At 39.3% G+C, this 21,354-nt stretch overlaps 1 protein-coding gene across 4 annotated transcripts in view; it reads right to left on the bottom strand.

Annotated features, from left to right (window-relative positions):
- The window catches only part of LOC126374161 (receptor-type tyrosine-protein phosphatase kappa), a 249,698-nt gene that overhangs the window by 33,766 nt on the left and 194,578 nt on the right, over positions 1–21,354 (bottom strand). For all 4 annotated transcript variants that reach the window (XM_050020632.1, XM_050020636.1, XM_050020633.1 and 1 more), the window contains one exon: positions 9,912–10,030. In XM_050020632.1, the coding sequence (XP_049876589.1) occupies positions 9,912–10,030 (119 nt within the window). The remainder of the gene's footprint in view (positions 1–9,911; positions 10,031–21,354) is intronic.

The raw sequence follows: 21,354 nt of genomic DNA, 5'->3' as shown, positions 1-21,354 counted from the left end.
GAAGAGAATGGAATAGGTTCAGAAAGTAATAATCCAAATGCAGTGTATACTTCCTAATGCCGTTGGCTTTGGTATTAATAATTCCCCTGCACCTTGGTGGGAAAAAATAAAAGATTAAAAACTAAAACTCGACTACGGAAAAAGTATGAAACAAGGTAATATATTTCTCTGAAATTCTTCCGAATAATAATGTTCAGGAGATACGTGGTCGTCGCCGTGGTAAGCATACTTTAAGGAAAGATCTTAGATTGGCATTCGACAACAGCTATATCTCTTTTGTCTTTCATGTCCACTAGAGGGCGCCACATTTAATTCAGCGTGACGTCACATATCATATAACCACTGGGGGGTTAAAATGGCCACATCGAAGCAATTCATCTAAGAAAGCATTTTTTTTTTTTGACGTGACTTATTGTAGATTTGCCCGGACTTGGCCGGACAAATGGGGAGCGCTGAAGGCTCTCACCCGGTACAACGTTTAAGACAACAGGCCTGAGGGTGCCCAGTTGGGCGTGAACCTCGGCTCAGGGCGTCGTCTGAGAGGAAAAATATTTGAAAGAATTAATCGACCCTAGTGAGTCGATAGCGATAAGCGCTTACTTTTATATGCGCAAATGTCAAACTGCAATATTGCTGTCTTAGATTAATTGCTTCGATGTGGCCATTTTAACTCCCGCTGGACAATCAAAAGACGCTTCTAGCCTCACTCCTCACCTCTCCTTACCTCATTTGTTAAATTATGACAGGTGGTTTGGAAGTTAGCTGGTTACATAAACATAAACTGCCTATTTACGTCCCACTGCTGGGCACAGGCCTCCCCTCAATCAACCGGAGGGGGTATGGAGCAGGTTACATATGGATGTATTTGTGAACGACTATGTTGCGGTCAGACACATAACCCTCCTTTTGCTTCGCCGTAGTCGGGACAAAAGTGTTGCTACAGATTATAAAATAGCACCAATATAGTGCTGTTTCGTGAAACCTAACCTAACGCAATTCACGTCCACAACCTCTTTACTTTTTGTTTTATTTTATCGGGTTAACGACAGTTTTTATATTTTTATAAGTAATCTGGTCTGAACTAATTTATGAATGTACGAGGCAGAAATTCGAAAATTAAATTTCAAAATTGGATTTTCCAAAAATAAACCCATCATAATTTCTATTTACACAATTGAGCAATCAACGTTCTAATTTACGATGAAGCCGGTACAAACAGATGTGTTTAAATTGAAATCCCGAATGGCGATTATTGAGCTAACACCCTGTTATCGATGAATAATGGTTTTACATGCTAGGTAGACGAATAACGAATTTGCTATTAGGTGTTATATTAGAGGCTATACACGCGGCGGCTTGTGCAGGGGGACGCGACATAAAAAGGGACAGCAAAATTAGTTTCAAAAAATTATATATTTTTCGTCCTGCCTTTCACCATGCGGGGTTGGCTGGAACAGATCTCTTTTATAGATAGGTACACCTTTTGTACCTATTTTTTGTCATTAATTTAATTAATACATAAAAATTGTGTAAAATAATATGAAGTAACCTCTGGAACCAACCGCTAACCGATTCACAAAATTCTTTCAATAATAGAAAGCTGCACTATCTCCGAGGAAACATCAATATCATTAATTTAAGAGCCACGTTCTTGTCGGTGTAGCAATTTCCATGCTAATTTTTTAGGGTAAAATAGGGCAGTGGTTTCCCTCTTGCCTTCCGCCCAGCAGTACTCAATCTGACGCAAGTGGGATGGTGCCCAAAGTAGTCTATTTCAAAGCCGTAGGAGTCCTAGACTCCTGTCCTTCGCCTGCGAATAGTACTGACAGTTACTACTGCTCTCTGTCAGGTTTCAGATTACAGTCCCGAGCAATAAAGGTTATATTTTATTTGAAATGATAACAAGTATTCCGTTATGAAGATCATAACAGACAATGTTGCTAGAAATAAGATAAGTTGTTTGCGAGTCTAGTATATAGGTAAGTAATCAAATTGTCTGTAGATGCTGTCTTGTCTACGATAAATTATTTATTTATTTGTACACAATATAACAGATAAAAGAAAAATTCAAAGAAAACAGACATTACAGGCAAACTCATCTCTAAGAAAGAAGATTTCTTCCCGCTGACCTACGTGACAAGGAGACATGCAACGTATAATAGTTCGTTTTCTTTTTTCTATTTAACTTATTTATTAATTTTCACCGTCATCAGCCCATTAACGTCCCCACTGCTGGGGCTCGGGCCTTCCCTATGGATGGATAGGGAGATCGGGCCTTAAACCATCACGCGGGCCCAGTGCGGATTGATGGTTATTCTTCTTCTATCGTGTGGGTTGAGGTGGAGTACCAACCTCATCACCCCTGGTGTCAGGGTTACTATTGAGCCGCCAAAGGCCCCTGACATGGCTCCTGGTCTCGACTACCTACTTACATCAGTAAGTAGTAACCGGGACCAACGGCTTAACGTTCCTTCCGAAGCACGGAGGAGCTCGAGATGAAAACTTTTTTTGAGGTCACCCATCCTATGACCGGCCTTTGCGAAAGTTGCTTAACTTCAACAATCGCAGATCGATTGCGTTTACCGCTGCGCCACTGAGCTCCTGATTTATTAATTTTAACAAAGTGACATTTTGTCACGTTTTTCTGTGTCGTCACAGATTGCTTTTTCGTACAAATTCCATTGTAATTGATTTCGTGTTTTGATGTTTAGTTCAAAGTAACATTTACATCGCTACATTATTTTATTATAGAGTTGTAGTTCTAATACAGACGCTATAAAGGAGCCTTTAGACGTAACGATTTGGCAACCGACATTCGATTGAGATAATAGGTTAGTTTCCAACTAGTCAAATCAGTTACTTTTTACTAAACGTCAAAACACGAAATAATTTTGGAATTTGTATGAAAAAGCAACCTGTGACGTCATAGAAAAACGCGACGAAATGTCGCGCTTATAATTACATTTTTCATTAAGTATCACAATTCATAAATATGTTAAATAGAAACAATAAAACTTTTTTGTGCACCTTTTAAAAATGAAACGTTTTTTGTCTTTATTTAGTAAGTAATCAGAATTTCATAATTTATCTCTGACCTAGGAAACTGCCCAATTACCGTATGACCGCGGTGTTTTGAAGTGAATTGCTGCCTGTTTATCGTATATTTTGGAGGGAAATAACAAGCACTTGACGGCATTCAATATGCGTAATTTACGCGTATTATGCGCTCTATCAACGAGCAACGGTCCGGAATGAAATTATATTGAATAAGTATTTCACAACAATGGCCCCGATTCTTAGAAACACTTCCTAATTTTACTTTAAGTTATGTCTGTCATTTTCTTATCCGCTGAAAAGAACGGGACGGATGATTGACAGCTCTTAATTTTAGGAAGAATGAGTAAATGAATGAATAACCCGGGCGAAACAAAAAGGTATGTCGCTGGTATGCAAACCGTTTGACTTGTGCTGTCATCATAATTCTGGCGGGTTATTGGCCAATGTAAAATTTTTAGACGGTTGTTTTAGATTTGTGCTTAAAATTGACGTGTATTCCATAAATTTTATGCCTGTCGATTACCCGTACCTTTCTTTTTCAACGGACAAGAAAATGACAGGTATAACTTAAAATAAAATTAGATGGCGTCTGCAGGAGGCCGTGTAGAATAGTCTTAATTTGTTCTTTATGTACTTATTGAAGGTTGGCCTTAGATGGCAATAACTATTTTGCTGGACAATTGGGGAGCCCTGAGAGCTCTCATTCGGTATACAGTTTAAGACAACAGGCCTCAAGGTATCTCAACGCTAAAGATTCTAACATTGTATTCAACAGAATGTTATTAACTTACTTTTTTGAAGTCGATTAGTCGTCGTTCGTTCTAATAGCCTGCTATCGCCATCTATTGGGGTGACGCACGAACTATTTTACATAGTTGTGTTACAGTTAGTTTCTGAAAGTCGTCCCGACAAGGAAACTCCAGAATCTAATTTATATAATTGTGTTACAATTACTTTTTATTTAATATTGCTTATAAAACATCACCAACATCAGTGGGCCCTGTCCAGGATAGTCCAGTTTTACATGATACCCCTTTATAAAGCGATTGTTAATTGAATGAGTGAGGCGGCTGTATGGTTGTCCTGATAAATTACGTTCGCGTCCGGTTGTATGATATGTTTTAACCGGGCAACCGGCTCGTTTGTCGTTTATGACGGTTAATTACATTATAACCTTAGCCAAATTGCAAACAATTACGAAAAGCGACGGTATAATCGAATATTTGATACTGACATTTTTCTTTTATTTAAAGATTAAATTTTTCTTCTGGAAAGAAGGGGAGGCCTTTGTCTAGCAGTGGAATCTTGTAGGCTAGTATAGATTATATTAAAAGATTTGAGTGCGTTTGACTACGATCCAGCCTGTGCCCTGTTTATCAAAGCTTACAAGCCCTTATTACATGAAATTTTCTTGTAAACATTTTCATTATTACAAGAATGTGTTTATCAAAACTACACGTATAAATTACATGTTACAAGTGTCAATATTTATTGCACAAGTATATTTTCCAACCCTTCTACTTTTTTGATAAACGTAACTTACACGTACGGTCACGAGCATTAATATGTATACACTTTGGTACCATGTCACATTAACTTTTTTGACAAATTGAAATGTAAGTCTTACTAAATGTGTAATAATATGTTAGTGCGACAGAGTCCTAAAGTGGGTACATTATATTGCTCATGACTGTACTTAAAAAAAAACTTCCTTCTGTCCGATTCATCAACTATTCTTAATTCAAATAAAACATTTCTATTTCTATTTCTAACTTGTAGTTTGTGAACGTGTAGACTTGTAAGTTTTGATAAACACGACACAGATCTTAAGCAGCGCTGTGGTCTAAGGTGTCACCTTTTTTTTTTTTGACGTCACTTATTGTAGATTTGCCGCAGATGGCATTAACTACTTGGCCGGACAAATGGGGAGCGCTGAAGGCTCTCACCCGGAGTGTCACCTTTTATCCTAGGCATTATATTCGATTACTTTCTTTCGTAATTGTTTGTAATGTTGTTAAAGCTGACGGGCAGATAGTGTTACTTTTAATGGGGATTCAGATTTTATAGATAACGAACCTTATACAGTATTCATTCATAAGAGATAAGCTCTTGTCGGTGGAAATTTCCAGAGGGCTTAAAAAGGCCACATCAAAGCAATTCCTCTATAAAAGCAATATTGCTGTTTGACATTTGTGTGGATTGCTCATTTTGTTTTATATGCGCCTTTTTCAATCCTTTGCAAGTTTCTTGACCTCCTTATATAACAAGACAGCAGCCTTTTCTTTCATCTGGTGTAAATAGCTTCGTATACTGTACATGGGACGTCGAATAAAACGGGATGTTGTCCTTCACTTATTTTATTCCTCCTTATTATTACATTCCATCTTTTCCAACACCCACAGTCCGTCCCAAAGATAATATATCAACGCATACACAGTCTTATTTAAAAAATCTTCCTTCCGTGCGATTCATCAACCATTCTTAATTCAAATAAAACAACCAAATCCCCGTTCATTATCCTTCCATAATATTCTCTCTTTCTTTCTATCAATCTTATGTTCCGTTTTTCTCACTTTCCTCCATGTATAGTAGTGATATGATAAATTACAAAATAAAACAGCTCTATGGGTGGTATTAATAAATTAATCTCAGCTTCGAGACAGCCCAATGTGGCAGTTCTTATATAAAAACACGGACTTGAGCATGATCTTCAGTGCAGTCTCAGCTGAGATTAGTTTATTAATACCACCCTTAACTAGTGTCGTCCTTAACTTACGACGGGTTCAGTTGATGTCTGTCAGAACTGGCACCAATAAAAAAAACCATTTTAATTCAGTATCGTTGAATAGATAAAGAATATGGAGATTTGCTTTAACTGCCCTGTGGTGGTCCGGAACTTCAGTCACACTCTGTTCCGGATTTTTTCCGGGATGTCATTAGCCGGAAGTTATCCGGACACTTTCTCCCTTTGTAATAAAAAAATACGGCGTTTGGACTTTTTAACACGTTCATTCTTTATAAGGGTGTTAGTGACATCGTAACTAAAACTTTGAGAGATGATTTCGACCATGATTCTAAGTCAAAAATATATTATGGAACTGAAAATAGTTTGTATACAAACATTATATAAGTTCCCTCCTCCGAAACGCTTTCGAAATCGCCTCTATGTGAATTTTACTTAAGAGTTGATTGCTAGTACAAATTAAATAACAGTTTCCAAGTAACTTCTGGCATAGCAACTGTGATTCGAGCAGTAAGTTGGAACTGTAGTTCGTAACTGTGAATTACGATTGTTCTAGAACTAAATGGCTTCATTTCGATATAGTTTAAATAAAAGTTATAGATTTTGTAGTATATTACAGGCAGACATTGCAGGGTGATCACCTGGTTGTCCGAAAGTAAGAAGATCCGTGCTTTGGATGGCAGGATAAGGATGGCAGGATGCTACGTAGCAATCACTTCCAGGGAACAACGAGATAGGTCATCTTGAAATAAATACATAAATTCAGTCACACTTCAAAGAAATGCGATGTTAGAAAAGCTTCAGAGACTACTGATAATACCACTTTTTTCTATCGTGTGGGATATGAGGTGGATTACCAACCTCATCAACCCTGATGTCAGGGTCTGATGTTGTTATAACGACTACTTACTTACGTCAGTAAGAGTAAGTAGTAACCGGGACCAACAGCTTAACGTGCCTTCCGAAGGACTGATCATCTTACTTTCAGACAATCAGGTGATCAGCCTGTAATATCCTAACCAAACTAGGGATCACAAAGTGATTTAGTCGTAAGCTTATGTTATGTTATTTCTGCATAGAAAGAAAGAAAGATACATTTATTACTTCCGGACACCACAGACACAGACAAACAGGTACAGAAAGCCCGCTAGCTAGTTTACAACTCCGGGAAATAGACTATAAATTCATTAATTCAAAATTTAACAGCAAGGTTCTTGTCGGTGGCTCAAATAAAAGATAAGAAAAGAAAAGAAGAATGAGATTTCTGGCCTTGTCGATCGTTTGCAAGTTTTTCCTTGTATGACGAAGCGTCGGCCTATAGTTAAATGGTAATTGATGCTTCCCCACCAACTATTTTACATAGTTGTGTTACAGTCAGTTCCTGAAAGTCATCCCGACAAGGAAACTCCAGAATGTAATTTATATAATTGTGTTACAATTACTTTTTATTTAATATGCTCGTAACGCCCGGATTTCCAGACACAATAGTTAAACAATGGGATTTGGATTTTAAAAGGCATTTGGGCCTTACGACCATATTGCTTATAAAACATCACCAACATCAGTGGCCCCTGTCCAGGATAGTCCAGTTTTACATGATACCCCTTTATAAAGCGATTGTTAATTGAATGAGTGAGGCGGCTGTATGGTTGTCCTGATAAATTATGTTCGCTTCCGGTTGTGTGATATGTTTTAACCGGGCAACCGGCTCGTTTGTTGATTACATTATAACCTTAGCCAAGTTGCAAACGATTACGAAAAGCGACGGTATAATCGAATATTTGATACTGACATTTTTTTTATTTAAAGATTAAAATTTTCGCGGCCCTGTGCGTCATAGTAAATATTTCTTTACCTTTAGTTGTATGCTTATGTCTAGCTAAGATAGTTTGCTCAACCGCTATGCATGGGAGTGATACACCTGCCATGTTGGTCTAACAAAAAGCTCGGTTATGGCTACTCGGTTCATCTTGCGGTAGATGTACGTCTGACTACCGCAAATGGAATATAGAATAGAATAGAAATAGTTTATTATAAAAGGGCGCCACACACAAAAAAATGTCAACAACATCATACCAAATTTCCACTAAACAATTACAAACGGATGTTTGTCAAAATTATCATAAGGTGGCGGTGGACGTCCTGAGATAAAAGGGCCTCACTCAGCACAAGTCGCGGCGTGAACCACGACGCTGATATTATGTGGACCCTGTTGGGTGCCGCACGAACATCGTGTTCCATAAACATGTGTTAATTGTGTACATACATCATCATCATCACCAGCCCATTAACGTCCCCACTGTTGGGGCACGGGCCTTCCCTATGGATGGATAGGGAGACCGGGCCTTAAACCATCACGCAGGCCCAGTGCGGATTGATGGTTATTAACGACTGCTAATGCAGCTGGGACCAACGGCTTAACGTGCCTTTCGAAGCACGGAGGAGCTCGAGATAACTTTTTTTTGTGGTCACCCATCCTATGACTGGCCTTTGCGAAAGTTGCTTAACTTTAACAATCGCAGACTGAGCGCGTTAACCGCTGCGCCACCGAGCTCCTCAGGGGCCTCCAAGGGGGAGGGGGGTGTACATACATTATATAATAAAAAAAATAAAAAACAATACCAAATTACTTGATATATAATATACAGGTATATGTACGTAGTTGTGGGCTTATGTGTATGTTTTGTGACGCCCAGGCTGTGCTGACCCTAATAGCTAGCACGTGTTAAAGGTTGCTAGAAATACCAATAAATCCAACTATTCATCTCCAGATCCTTTAATGTTAAGTGACCTAAAAGCTTACAAAGTGACTTTCCCGAGCTTATTGTAGGAGAACTTATAGTCCAAGTTACTTGCAGACTTCAGTCGTCCCATTAAGGTGACTTATTGCACCAGCTCGCTGCTTTTGGCGGGTCACCAAGCTTTATGGCGTAAGTGATACTGTCAACCAAGATAGAGCCATAATGGTAGTGTTTTAAGCTGTAATTTATATGGACAATTGGTCATTTCCTGGTATGTTGCCAAAGGATTTGAACTTCAGCACCCGTGGTTTGAATGCCGGTCCGGACGCTAAACCACTGAATTCGCCTTTATGTGAATTCATGTCTGGAGCATAGACAATTGATATCACGTGATTACCAGGATTTGTGCCTATTACAGACTTCAATATAGCTGTCTCGAACTGTAATCAGTTCTCGTATTTAAATAATCGACAATAGCTGACAGAGATTAGGTGTATTGCATATACTAGACATCTCTGCCTACTCCTTTGGGGATACGGGCATGATGCTATTAAGAATGTTGTGATTATCAAAAACTGGACTGTCGGCACCCTATGCACAATTACCCCACACTGCAAAAGGCTTAAGAGCCGTAACAGTTTCTTAAAGGGTGTCGAACCAGCTGAATGTGAGGGTTCCCAAGCCAGATGCAGTCTTTGGCGCAGAACAGCGACGTTACCTACTCCAATTGTCCCGTCTCCGAGAATCTTCCACGTCATGGGCTGACCAGGCCGATCTTGAAATCTTTAAATAACAAACAAAGGATGGCCAAAGTAAAGATAACCTGTCCAGGTAGGGTTTGAACGGATCGGACGTGAGCTGCGAGTGAGGTATTACGACGTCGACTATGCAGTGGTGGCCCTAGGGCGGTGCGAGGTATGCCACCGCACCGGGCGCCGAAATGGGGGGGACGACGACGACAAAATCCAACTAAGACTGGTCCACCCGGAAACTAAGACTTCATCGAGTCAAATTGCGGCCACATAAAACTCATACCGGGTGGCCGCCGTAAATATCATTTTTAAGAGATTGAATTAGGTTAATTTTGGTGGTTCTAAACTGGGGGTGCCACTCTGAGGCTTGCACCACCTAAATATTTTGCTAGGGCTGCCACTGAGACTATGGCTCACCTGACGTCCTGCCCCGCGTGTCCTGACACCTATACTTTGTTTTTCAGCGGATAAGAGATGACAGGTATAAAAGAAATAGATAGTGTAGCAATTAGCAATATCGAATTGAAGTCTTAACTTGTCGTTCTTTTCTCTCTTTATTCTGTCTAAGTCTAATTTACTAACTTAATTACCAAATAGAAAGTCATTAATTGGACTTACCTGGAATTCAAGTTTGTATAAGACGGGAAACTTGCGTCGCTGCTCACACAACTTGGGGAAGTTCTTGAGCTCGACGGGGCGGTCCGGTATGGTCTCCGATATCGACCCGTTCTCGTCCGCTGTTGACATAGAAGGTCCGGTTAAACTGACATAGAATGTTGGGGAAACTGACAGAGTTTTGGGGGAAATCAATATTTAAGACTTTGTTCTATTTTACAACAACAATATTCAAGACAAATACTAGACCACAATATATAAGTATTTTGAATATTTGACTCTTAGCCATTGAACTATGCTTTCCTGATTTCCGTCACCTACTTTTTCTTCTCTCTGTTCACTTTCATTTTCATTACAAACGTTCCACTGCCCTTCTACTCTTTTACAGATCTGTTCTGTTTCGTCATTTTCAATGTCTCCCCCGTGACTTTTCCGTACAGTATGAGGTGTAGAATCATAATTGAGACTCAATTTATTATCTTTGCTCATCTGTTTGACATAATTATCATTATCACCAGCTTCTAAAATACTTACATCTTTCTGCTTTTCTCTACACAGTTTTGGGGGAAATAGACATAGAATGTTCGGGGATATAGATTATTCGAGATATAATGAAATTTGTGAAATGTGAAACGCTTAATGTACTTATCTATCAAAAGCGTAAAACCTGGAGAGATTAATTTGTTTAGATACTTTATTGCATGACGTAAGTTTACAATATTAAAATGGCATAAGAAATGTTTACAATGTCCCGAAATAACATAAATAGGTACCTCAGTACCCAGTATGTAAGTTTGTACTTTTATGTAAAGTTTTCTCTTCAATATTTTCCTCAAAACTTAATTACGACACATAAAAATGTTGGTCGTTTAACATGTTGGTCTAATAGAAAGCTCGGTGAGGCGTAGGTATTTATTTCATCTTACGATGGATGTACCTCTGACTACCCTATTTGGGATATAGTCGTGAGCTTATGCATTGTTATGTTGTTTGTTATACTGCTACCATTTATTGGAAATTTATTTACGAAATTATACAACTTCAAAGACATTAAATATGTTCAAACAATTTGGAAAGTTTAACTTACTTTTCAGAATGGAAAAATGATCGATGCTATTTGTTTGAAAGTAACATTTTTGGCGTATTCCCAAATGTTGTTGAGTTTGATTGATTTTATCACTTTCCAACCCGTAAATGTGTTTTTCTTTGCCATTTTGTAAGATAATATATTTCCTAAAACGTTTATAACTTTTGTCCGTATCACGTAACAAAAAACAAGGTTCTTCTGTACAAGTCACACCGCATTGCGTTATTCACAAATTAAAACATTTTATATCAATATTTTCTTTTGAGTTAGTACCTATTTTTAATTAATTTATTACTTTGTACACAATGAAACAGACAAAAGTAATTTTATGTGTTCTTGCAAATAAATTGATTTGATTGATTGATTGAATTGTATAAATACCACATAAATACCAAACCAAATTGCTCAGCTGCAAGTTTAGTTGATAAGGGCATATACAGGGTATTAGTTACACCGTAACGAATACTTAGGGGGATGATTAAGACCGTGATTCTGGGTTAATATCAAGTTGAATTTTCCGTCGAAAATTCATGAAAATGTTTGTTTTAATTATTTTCAGTTCCATACCTTTTCGACGATGTTTTTAATAAATTCGTTGCGTCTTATTAAGTGTCTTATTAAATCGAGGTTTTGCCGAAGCAAAACACATCAGAATGTGTTTTTTTTTTAATCTCTTATGTGTTTTTCAGTATAAGGTGACCACATTATTTTATTTTAGGGTTTTGTTAGAAGTTTTTTTTTGTACAAGACAACTACATAATTATGTACGTTAAGTACTTTTCTACTTATTTTGTTGTACAAAATAAATGTTGTTTATTGCAACGTAACAAAACGATAATAACAGAAAACTAGCCAGTTTTCAACTAGTCAAATCAGTTACTTTTTACTGAATGTCAAAACAAGAAATTACTACGGAATTTGTATGAAAAAGTAACTTGAAAAACGTGACAAATGACGTAAATATTACATTTGTTTTAATTACAATTCATAAATAAGTTAAATAGAAAAAAGAAAACGTTTTTGTCACCTTTAGATCTGTCTTTATTTAAAAATCAGAATTTCATCATACGACCTAGAACACTATTCAATTCTACCTCAACTTACTTACGTAAGCACTTTAAAAAATGATTGCTTATTCGAAGCGTGTTAAGGTTGAGAAGAAACGGCACAAGAAACTTCTCAACAACGCGATCAACAATCACAAATTATCAAACCAATAAAAGAACCATCTGAAAACGAAGAAGTTGACCTCCCATAAGGCTCAAACACCATAAATCAAAAGCCAGGAAACAATAAGAAAAACTTCCCATCAGCCTTCGAAAGATTCCTCAGCATTTGGAAACAAAAGGTTTGCGAGGAAAAGTTACGTTAAGTCATCGATTCCCGCTAATAATTCTTCCTTTAGGTACCTAATAAAAAGCCTGGGCGAAAGTTAGTTTGGAAATTAAAAGTAGGATGGAGTATTGATATAGGAGGGGATATAAAATTGAGTCGGAAGGTAATTTCGAGTAGACCTGTATCCAGCAGAAGAGAAACACATGTCGTGGTTGACTTTGCGAACTGACTTATCTGTGTTTTTTTGCTAAAGTGATTTGCGTCTTATTCTCTTTTTATCGTGTCAATGGCAAACTAAATAGCGGCCCCGATTCCTGCAGACACCGCCTAATTTTATTTTAAGTTATATCCGTCATTTTCTTATCCGTCGAAAAGGAAAGGGACGGATGATTGTCAACAAGTTAATTTTAAAACGAATGAATAACCCGGGCGAATAAAATCATCTCACTGGTATGTAATACGTTTGACGTGCTGTCTACTTAACTCTGTCGGGTTATTGGCCGATGTAAAATTTTTAGACGTTAGCCGTCCCTTTCTTTTTCAACGGATAAGAAAATGACAGGTATAACTTAAAATAAAATTTGATGGCGTCTGCAGGAATTAGCACCAGTATCTGCCCAAAACTTAGCAATAAGTATGGCGCTATCTGCAGCGCTCATCAGATCCTCCAACGACCTCCGTGGTCTAGTGATTGAGCGTTGGGCTCACGATCCGAAGGTCAAGGGTTCGATTCCCGGTGAGGACACATCACAAAAATTACTTTGTGGTCCCTATGTTGGTTAGGACATTATATTCGGGATATTTCTGAATTTGAATTAGATTAGCATTATGTAATTTATTTTTGACCTAGTCAAATGCCCTATTAATATAAGGACAGCAATTTTCTTAATGTGTTTTCTAAGCTGCCGACGCGTTGCGTTGGACTGGAGAACAGCGCGAAAAAATGGACCAACTACTAAGTAAAAACAAAATATAAACCACTGCAAAGAGCACTCTCATAGGTTCATTCCTTACCCGATGGAGCATAAAAGTGAAAAATAGTTGTGGCTGCACAGCACAAGATACAGTCGTAAACAAAATGACTGTAAAAGTCCATTGTGATGAAAAGAGTACTCTGCGCATTTAGCGTTAATGGTTCCGCATTCCTACATTTATAGTAATTTCTTTAAATAAACATTTTGTTGGACTTTTACTGTTTTAACTCTTTTTTTATTGCACCATATTTTGTCATTAGGTTTTGAAATTGCGCGTTCTTTATTTGGATTTCACATATTTTGTTTTGTTATGCCGTAGAAATGAGGTTGTTGCGTAGCACCCGCGGTGTTAAATTGAGTGATAGAGTGACAACATACATACATATACTAACGACTATTTCCCACTGGGGTAAGCAGAGACTATGGAATTCCATTTGCTTCCTCCACATTCATTAATCGTTTCATACGCTCACGCCGGTTCAGAGTAGATCGCACTAAACCTTTTCTAAGGACATCTCCAATTCATAATTCATACCCAATAACAAAGGTAAAAGTTGCTTATGTTTGTTATTAATGAAATTAGAAGGTTAAACAAAGGCAAATCTGTAGAGCGCCTTCTTCAGATTTTTTGGGAACTGGCCTGGAAAATCCCTCATTCGAGAAAGAAAGATCGAGGTTTTGTTAAAGAAAATCACACCAGCGGGCCTAGCACCGTAAGCACGCGACTCTTTCTAGCCGCGACAGAGATCGTCTGTCTCTTTCTGTGCAGTACTGTGAGAGAGGGACGGGTGACGTATGTCGAGGCGAGAAAGAGTCGCGCGCTTACGGTGCTAAGCCCGCTGAATGTGATTTTTTAAAAAGGCGTTTTCGTAGTTTCCTCTATAAGTCGACAATATGCAGAGCCATTTGGCTGCGACGAGCCTATCATTTTCACATTTGAACCCTTATCGGCAGGTTATGGGCACTTCATCTTATTTGATGCCTAACGACTCTCGCATTTTGCGATATAGAGCTTTCTTCAATAAAAAAATATCTGGTAGGCATTTTAAATGTAAAAAACACTGTGTGTCTATGTTTCATCATCTCCCTAGCATTATACTGTTTTTCAGAAAATCTGCTTACCTAACCTGAAGATTTGACAGGTCCGGTTTTTTACAGAAGCGACTGCCTGTCTAACCTTCGAATCCACGAAGGGAAAACCAGCCCAACAAAGGTCAGGTCACATTCCTCCGCAAATACATTTCTCGGAAATGTGTGTTTCCTCACTATGTAGTCATGATGTGTGTATATGTTTAAGTAAATGTTAATATTGAAATCATTATCGTCTGTCTCCCTAGCGTTATCCCGTTAGAAGATTTGACAGGTCAATATTCAATATTCTTTATTTGCATGTCTAGTCTTTTATGCAATCGACAGCCTGTCTAACCTTCCAACCCGAAAGAAAATCAGCCTAATACAGGTTAGGTCACACACCGAAACGAATTCCTCAACGATGTGCTTTCTCACCGCTGCTGAGTATTGGAAAAAAAAATTGAAAATCATTGGTTTGGAAAATTATTGGCCCGTGCTGGTTTCGAACCTGCGATCCCACAGTAAGCGACAAGCGTACTTCCAACTGCCACTACGGCTCTAACTTCGACTTTGAAATAAACTTCGCTAATAGTAGAAAACACAGTGAGTAATACATGAAATCTCTCAGCATAATAAATCTTATTGTGGGTTTTTCAAATCATCTTGTTATTTACATGGATTTCTCAGAAATCGTTTGCTGTGTGTACAGTTGGTAGGTTTTGTAATGAGTTGGGATCGAGTTGGTTGGGACGTAGAAATGTTTGGTCAAACGCCAACTGCAATAACAGTCAGCTGTTCTGCCGCCAAAAAAAGGTTCTATGTAGATAGTTGGATACAAACTGGATTTACTGTAACAGCAGCATTTTCGAAATGGGTATGTAAAACTTGCCTTTGGTTTTGGTTTCATACAAGACCATTAACCCGGTTCCAGAGGGGGACAAAAAACGGCTACAATGGCCTCCGCGGTCCAGTGGTTCAAGCCTTCGGCTTCGGAGGTCCCGGGTTCAAATCCCGGTGGGGACATATTACGAAAATGACTTTGTGATCCCTAGTTTGGTTAGGACATTACAAGCTGATCACCTTACACAGTAGTCGTTACATGAGCTAAGTCAGGGGCCTTTGGCGGCTCAATAGTATTACTGACACCAGAGTTGATGGGGTTGGTAATCCACCTAACATTTACATGAGTGTAACGACTACGTACTTACATCAGTAAGTAGTAACTGTGTGCCTGCCCAAGCACGGAACTGTAGGAGTGAAAGCGTTCTTTGTTAATAATATTAATTATTTATTTTGACTATTCATCATCTCCCTAGCATCATCCAGTTTTTCACAGGGTCCGCTTACCTAACCTGAAGATTTGACAGGTCCGGTTTTTTACATAAGCGACTGCCTGTCTGACGTTCCAACCAGTGAAGAGAAAACCAACCCAATACAGGTTAGGTCACATACCTCCGAAAATGCATTTCTCCGAAATGTGGGTCTCGTCACAATGATTTACTTCACCGCTGAGCACGTGATAATCATTTATGATCAAAACATGAATTCGAAAATAAATTCGACGAAAACGAATCATTGGTTTAGACCCGTGCTGGATTCGAATCTGCGACCTCAAAGTGAGAGGCAAGCGTTCTACTAACTGGGCTGCCACGATTTCCCGGAATTTATTTTGACTATTATTATAATTTTATTTTGTTTATGTGCAATAGAGTGTTTTGCATTGTATTGTATTGTATTAATGAACAGTGAGCCAACGTTCCGGCAACTTTAATATCCGAGGCTGGCTATGGCAACAATAAATAGCTTAGCGAAACTTTGCTTCTCGGAAGTGTTCCAATTTCCCTCCTTATATGAGGTTGAGTGTTATGTTGAACATGCAATTCTGTGGATTCCAGTTTGACAATATATTGCTTACTATATTTTTACCCGAATGCACTCCGTTCTACTTGCGTTGTATCCCGCCCACTGCCACTTCAGTTTAGCAAATGGGACGTGTACTAAATATTATTTAAATATATTTAAATATTATTGTTTGTATTGCTTATAATTTAAATGTTGCAGTCAGTCTCCGCAGGCCAGCTTGTGGCGAGCTGTTGGTGAGTGACGACACCACGGAGCTGAGATCCCCCGAGAGTCGGTCAGGCCCTCCGTCTCCGGCTTGCCTTCACTGGCCGACCGGAGTGGACCCCAGCGGGGGCCGCAGGACTCTCACCTCTGGCTTGCCTTCATTGGCCGGCCAGAGTGGGGCGTTAGAGCTATACGCTCGCAGGGTGGAAGTGAAAGATGCATAAGTCGCGAGTTGGTGAGGCGGGTAAACCGCCTCGCAGAAAGCGGTGTACACCTCTCGACACCCTGAGCTGCTCACAACCATGTTGCTGCCTTGCCGTCCAGTCGCGTCGGCTAGATAGGTGGCCCATCCAGTGAATGGCGAGTCACCGCCTGCTCATTTATCCATTTTTACCAACATTGGTCGAGCAGGCGCCATAGTCCCCCATAGCTCCAGTATCCCGGTCCAGTAACCCCCAACCCAATAGCCCAGTTCCCTTTGTTCCCATAATTTGCAATAGTCCTACACGAACCGGGGATTGTCTTTGGGTACACTCCTATAGTGCATACAGGGATAATCGCCGGTTGGTGTCACACCACATTTAGATTAAACTGTCTTAAGGGGCCTCTACGTGTTGGCTTCGGCCCCACGCACGCCTTCCAAAAGTCCGGGCCTCCATAGGCCCGAGATATGAAAACGACATACAATAATAATAATAATAAAACACTTTATTGCACACAAATTCACAAAACATTAACAGGGAACTTATTAGTGTATTATATATTTTTTTAATAATCAGAATTTCATAATTTATCGTTGACCTAGGAAACTACGCAATAGGCTAGTTTCCAACTAGTCAAATTAGTTACTTTTTACTAAACGTCAAAACACGAAATCACTATGGAATTTGTATGAAAAAAAAAACACACTGTGACGTCATAGAACAACGTGATAAAATGTCGGACTTATTGTTACGTTTTTCTTTTTATTAAAATTGAAAAATGAGTTAAATAGAAAAATGGAAATATTATTCGTTATAATTAAAGCACATAATAACGGGTTCTTACCGCGTTTAAATGGGGATGACGGTCCATGATCAGTCATCCCGTGATCATGGCACTTGCAACAGTGTCGAAATATCGGGAGTCTCATATCCCCATTTAAACGCGGTAAGAACCCGTTATTATGTGCTTTAATTATGATAATAACCGCGTAAACTTAAAACAATATTATTCGTTAGTTTTAGGTCTGTCTTTATTTAGTAATAATCAAAATTTCATAATTTATCTTGCACCTAGTACACGACCCAATCGGAGCCAATATGGTAATATACGATCCCGACGACCCGATTACTCTAGCCGTAGAGGCGGCCAATCAGCTCGCGACACCAAACACTTCAGAACCCCGATACGGGTCGGTATGGTCGATTAATTCTTTCAAATATTCTTCCTCTCAGACGACGCCCTCGGTCTGTTGTCTTAAATTTTGTACCGCGTGAGAGCCCCCAGCGCTCCCCATTTGTTCGGCCAAGTAGTTAATGCCATCTGCGGCAAATCTACAATAAGTCACGTCAAAAAAAAAGGAGCCAATACGTACTACTCTACAAATATATTCATGCCTTCTTCTTCGTCGTTCCCTCACTGCTGAGGATCGCGACCACAGGTTATGGTTTTCCACTCGGTACGGCTATATGCTGCGTGGACCGCCCTCTGTATGCTGCCGCCTACCGTCTTCTTGAGGATGTCAGACCACCTCATAGGTGCCTTTCCTCGCGCACGTTTGACATCCATTTGCCCAACGATGGTCTGCTTCTCCAGACTGTGCTTCGCAGACCGCATAATATGTTCGAAGAAGCTTAGGGCACGATTCCGGCATATTGAGGAGAGCCGCGTCGTGCTCTCGAGCTCATGCCAAATACTCCGAAATAATAATCGCAACTTACCAAAGGCGTTACTTATTATCCTTTCCACTTGATATTTCGTGTTCTGGGATCCTAACTGTCCGGTAAAAGCTATCGACGAAATTTGAAGCAAAATTGAATGGATAAAGGTCAGTAATAGCCGTAATGGTTTAGGCAACTTATTCTAAGTACCTACATTGCTTTTGTGATCAGTCTCTTTTCTTCTATCGTGTGGGTTGTAAGGTGAATTACCAACCTCATCAACCCTGGTTTTAGGGTTATTATTGAGCCGCCAAAGGCCCCTGACATGGCTCATGTAAGGACTACTTACTTACATCAGTAAGTATTAACCGGGACCAACGGCTTAACGTGCCTTCCGAAGCACGGATCATCTTACTTTTTGGACAATCAGGTGATCAGCCCGTAATGTCCTAACCAAACTAGGGATCACAAAGTGATTTTTGTGATATGTCCCTACCGGGATTCGAACCCGGGACCTCCGCATTGTGAGCTCAACGCTCAAACCTAATATAGCCTAATAAAGTAGGTATAATTTAGTGGTTTTGGGGTAGGCCTTTGGTGGCTCAATAGTAATCTTGACACTAGGGTTGATGGGGTTGGTAATCCACCTCACAATACCCACACGATAAAGAAGAAGAAGAAGATTAGGCAATCACTAGGCTCGCTCCCTATTACATGGGACTTAAACAGAGATGGCGACGATTCGGTGTATAACATACACATAGGGTTGCCATCTATGAAATTTGGAAAACAGGACAAGACGCGTGAAAACCCCGGATTTTAGAGTTCGAAAGCCGGACATGTCAACAAGATCTTTTAAACATATTCAGTGTAATAAAAAACAGTTGAAAATGTCATAAATCACCTGTTTTATTTATTCATTATTTTAACAAAATCATTATTACAATTTGTTACCAATTGTTAATATAAATCAGCTTTTTTAATTCTTGAAATAAGAAAACAAAACCTTATTAAAATATTAAACAAAAACATAAAAAAGTACTTGGTTGTGAATATACTTGGTTCGTCGGTTGATCGTCGTGTGCGTGCGAGCATAGTGCGTGTTTCTTTTATTTATTTATTTTTTAAATCGGGTCTACAAATGAAACCTTCTCTCCTGTCTAAGCTAGGACAAATCCGAGGAAACTCGGACGGATGGCAACCCTACATACATAAACTCACTTCTCTTGCTTCCTCCACGTTCATCAAATGTTTCATACGCGCACGCCGATTCAGAGTAGATCGTACTAAACTTTTCGAAGGACATCTTCAGGTCAATGTACTGTGGGTACATGACTTATTTAAATTAGGAACTTTAAAGTAACGTCCGAATAATAAATTAAGGCGATATTTTGCTCTACCTTACAAAGGAAGTATGTAATTTTAACGAGCTCGTTTTATCTATAATAGAGAAGTTAGCTGTAAAAGAATTTCTACAAAGACCGTGTTAATGTTTGTTTCAACAACTAGGTTAGGAGTCAAAGTAATGATACAGGTATCTTGGAGGCCTTCTCATGAGAGCCTACGATCAGACAATCATATTTGATTTATGCTTTCATTCTCAACTGCGTCTTAGGCTGTTGTGGGTGGAAGAATGAACTAAATACGATTTTATATCAGTTCTAGATAGTCTTGAACGATGAGGTTGGCATAACAAACTATGTTAAAAACCCCTAATAACAAGAAAACAAAGCTACCCCGGTAACGGTTTCCGTGGTCTAGTGGTAGAGATAACTCTTCTAACGACTACAACTTACTTAAGTGCAAGTACTCGGGAGCAACTTCCGGAAATTCTAGCGATCAGCCTGCAATATCCTAACCAACCTAAAAATCACAAAGTGATTTTTATGTTATGTACCCACTGAGGATCGAACCCGAGATCTCCAGATAGAGAGACCAACGCTCTTACTACCAGATCTCGGAAGCCAATTTCGTGAAAACAAACAAAACACAATGACATTGTAAACAGTTCAACAAAGTACGAGAAACTTTTAACTTTTTTAGAACATATTTTACTTGTTTTAAAGGAATCTTTTGTTTTTGTTCTTTGATAGGTTTCTCGGAAGTAACTTTGAGCTTTGTAGGAAATGAGTTGACTTTCTGTTTGTATTCTAGTATCGTAACCAGTCTTGTTGCACATAAATAACAGAAGAGTTTATGTACACTTTTAAGTTCATCATCATCATCACCAGCCCATTAACGTCCCCACTGCTGGGGCACGGGCCTTTCCTATAGATGGATAGGGAGATCGGGCCTTAAACCATCTTGCGGGCCCAGTGCGGATTGATGGTTAACACTTTTAAGTTACTCAATCATAAACATAAATATGTCTATATACGCGCACAGGCCTCCTCTCAATCATCCGGAGGGGGTGTTAGTAACATCGTAACGAAAACTGAGAGACCACTGGATGAATGACCGTGATTCTGAAAAATCCAGTAAAATTTTCTATCGCAAAACTTCATGTTAGCTTTTCAGTTATCTTATCTTATTTTATCTAGCCTAAAGTGTCCCACTGCTGGGCAAAGGCCTCCCTCCATTTCTTCCAGGACTCTCTCTCCAGTGCTTCCTCCGGCCAGCCTTCCAGGAAAGCATCCAAGTCGTCGCGCCATCTCCGAATCGGTCTGCCGCGCCTGCGTCTGTCTCTATTCGGAGACCATTCTGTGGTGATCTTAGCCCACAGGTCTTTAGGCATCCGACAGACGTGACCTGCCCAATCCCACTTCAATTTGGCGCCTGCGTGGACCACGTCCGCAATTTGAGTCTTAGAACGCAGCACGGTGTTTCTGACACGATCAGTCCGTTTCACACCCAACATGCTGCGTTCCATTGCTCGCTGGCAGACCTGAAGTTTGGACCTTTGAGCCTTCGTCAAAGACCAAGTCTGAGCTCCATAGGGATTGAGTTTTAGAGATAGAGGTAAATCGTCTTTCATATGTTCCTTCATTGACCAATAGCTTTTCAGTTCCACTTGATATTTACTCAGAATCATGAGCTGAGTCATCGTGTGA

The sequence above is a fragment of the Pectinophora gossypiella genome, chromosome 17 (assembly GCF_024362695.1).
Source record: "Pectinophora gossypiella chromosome 17, ilPecGoss1.1, whole genome shotgun sequence".
In the NCBI taxonomy this organism is placed as follows: Eukaryota; Metazoa; Arthropoda; class Insecta; order Lepidoptera; family Gelechiidae; genus Pectinophora; species Pectinophora gossypiella.
The sequence above is the reverse complement of the archived record's forward strand: the minus strand, read 5'-3'. Positions and strand labels throughout refer to the sequence as shown.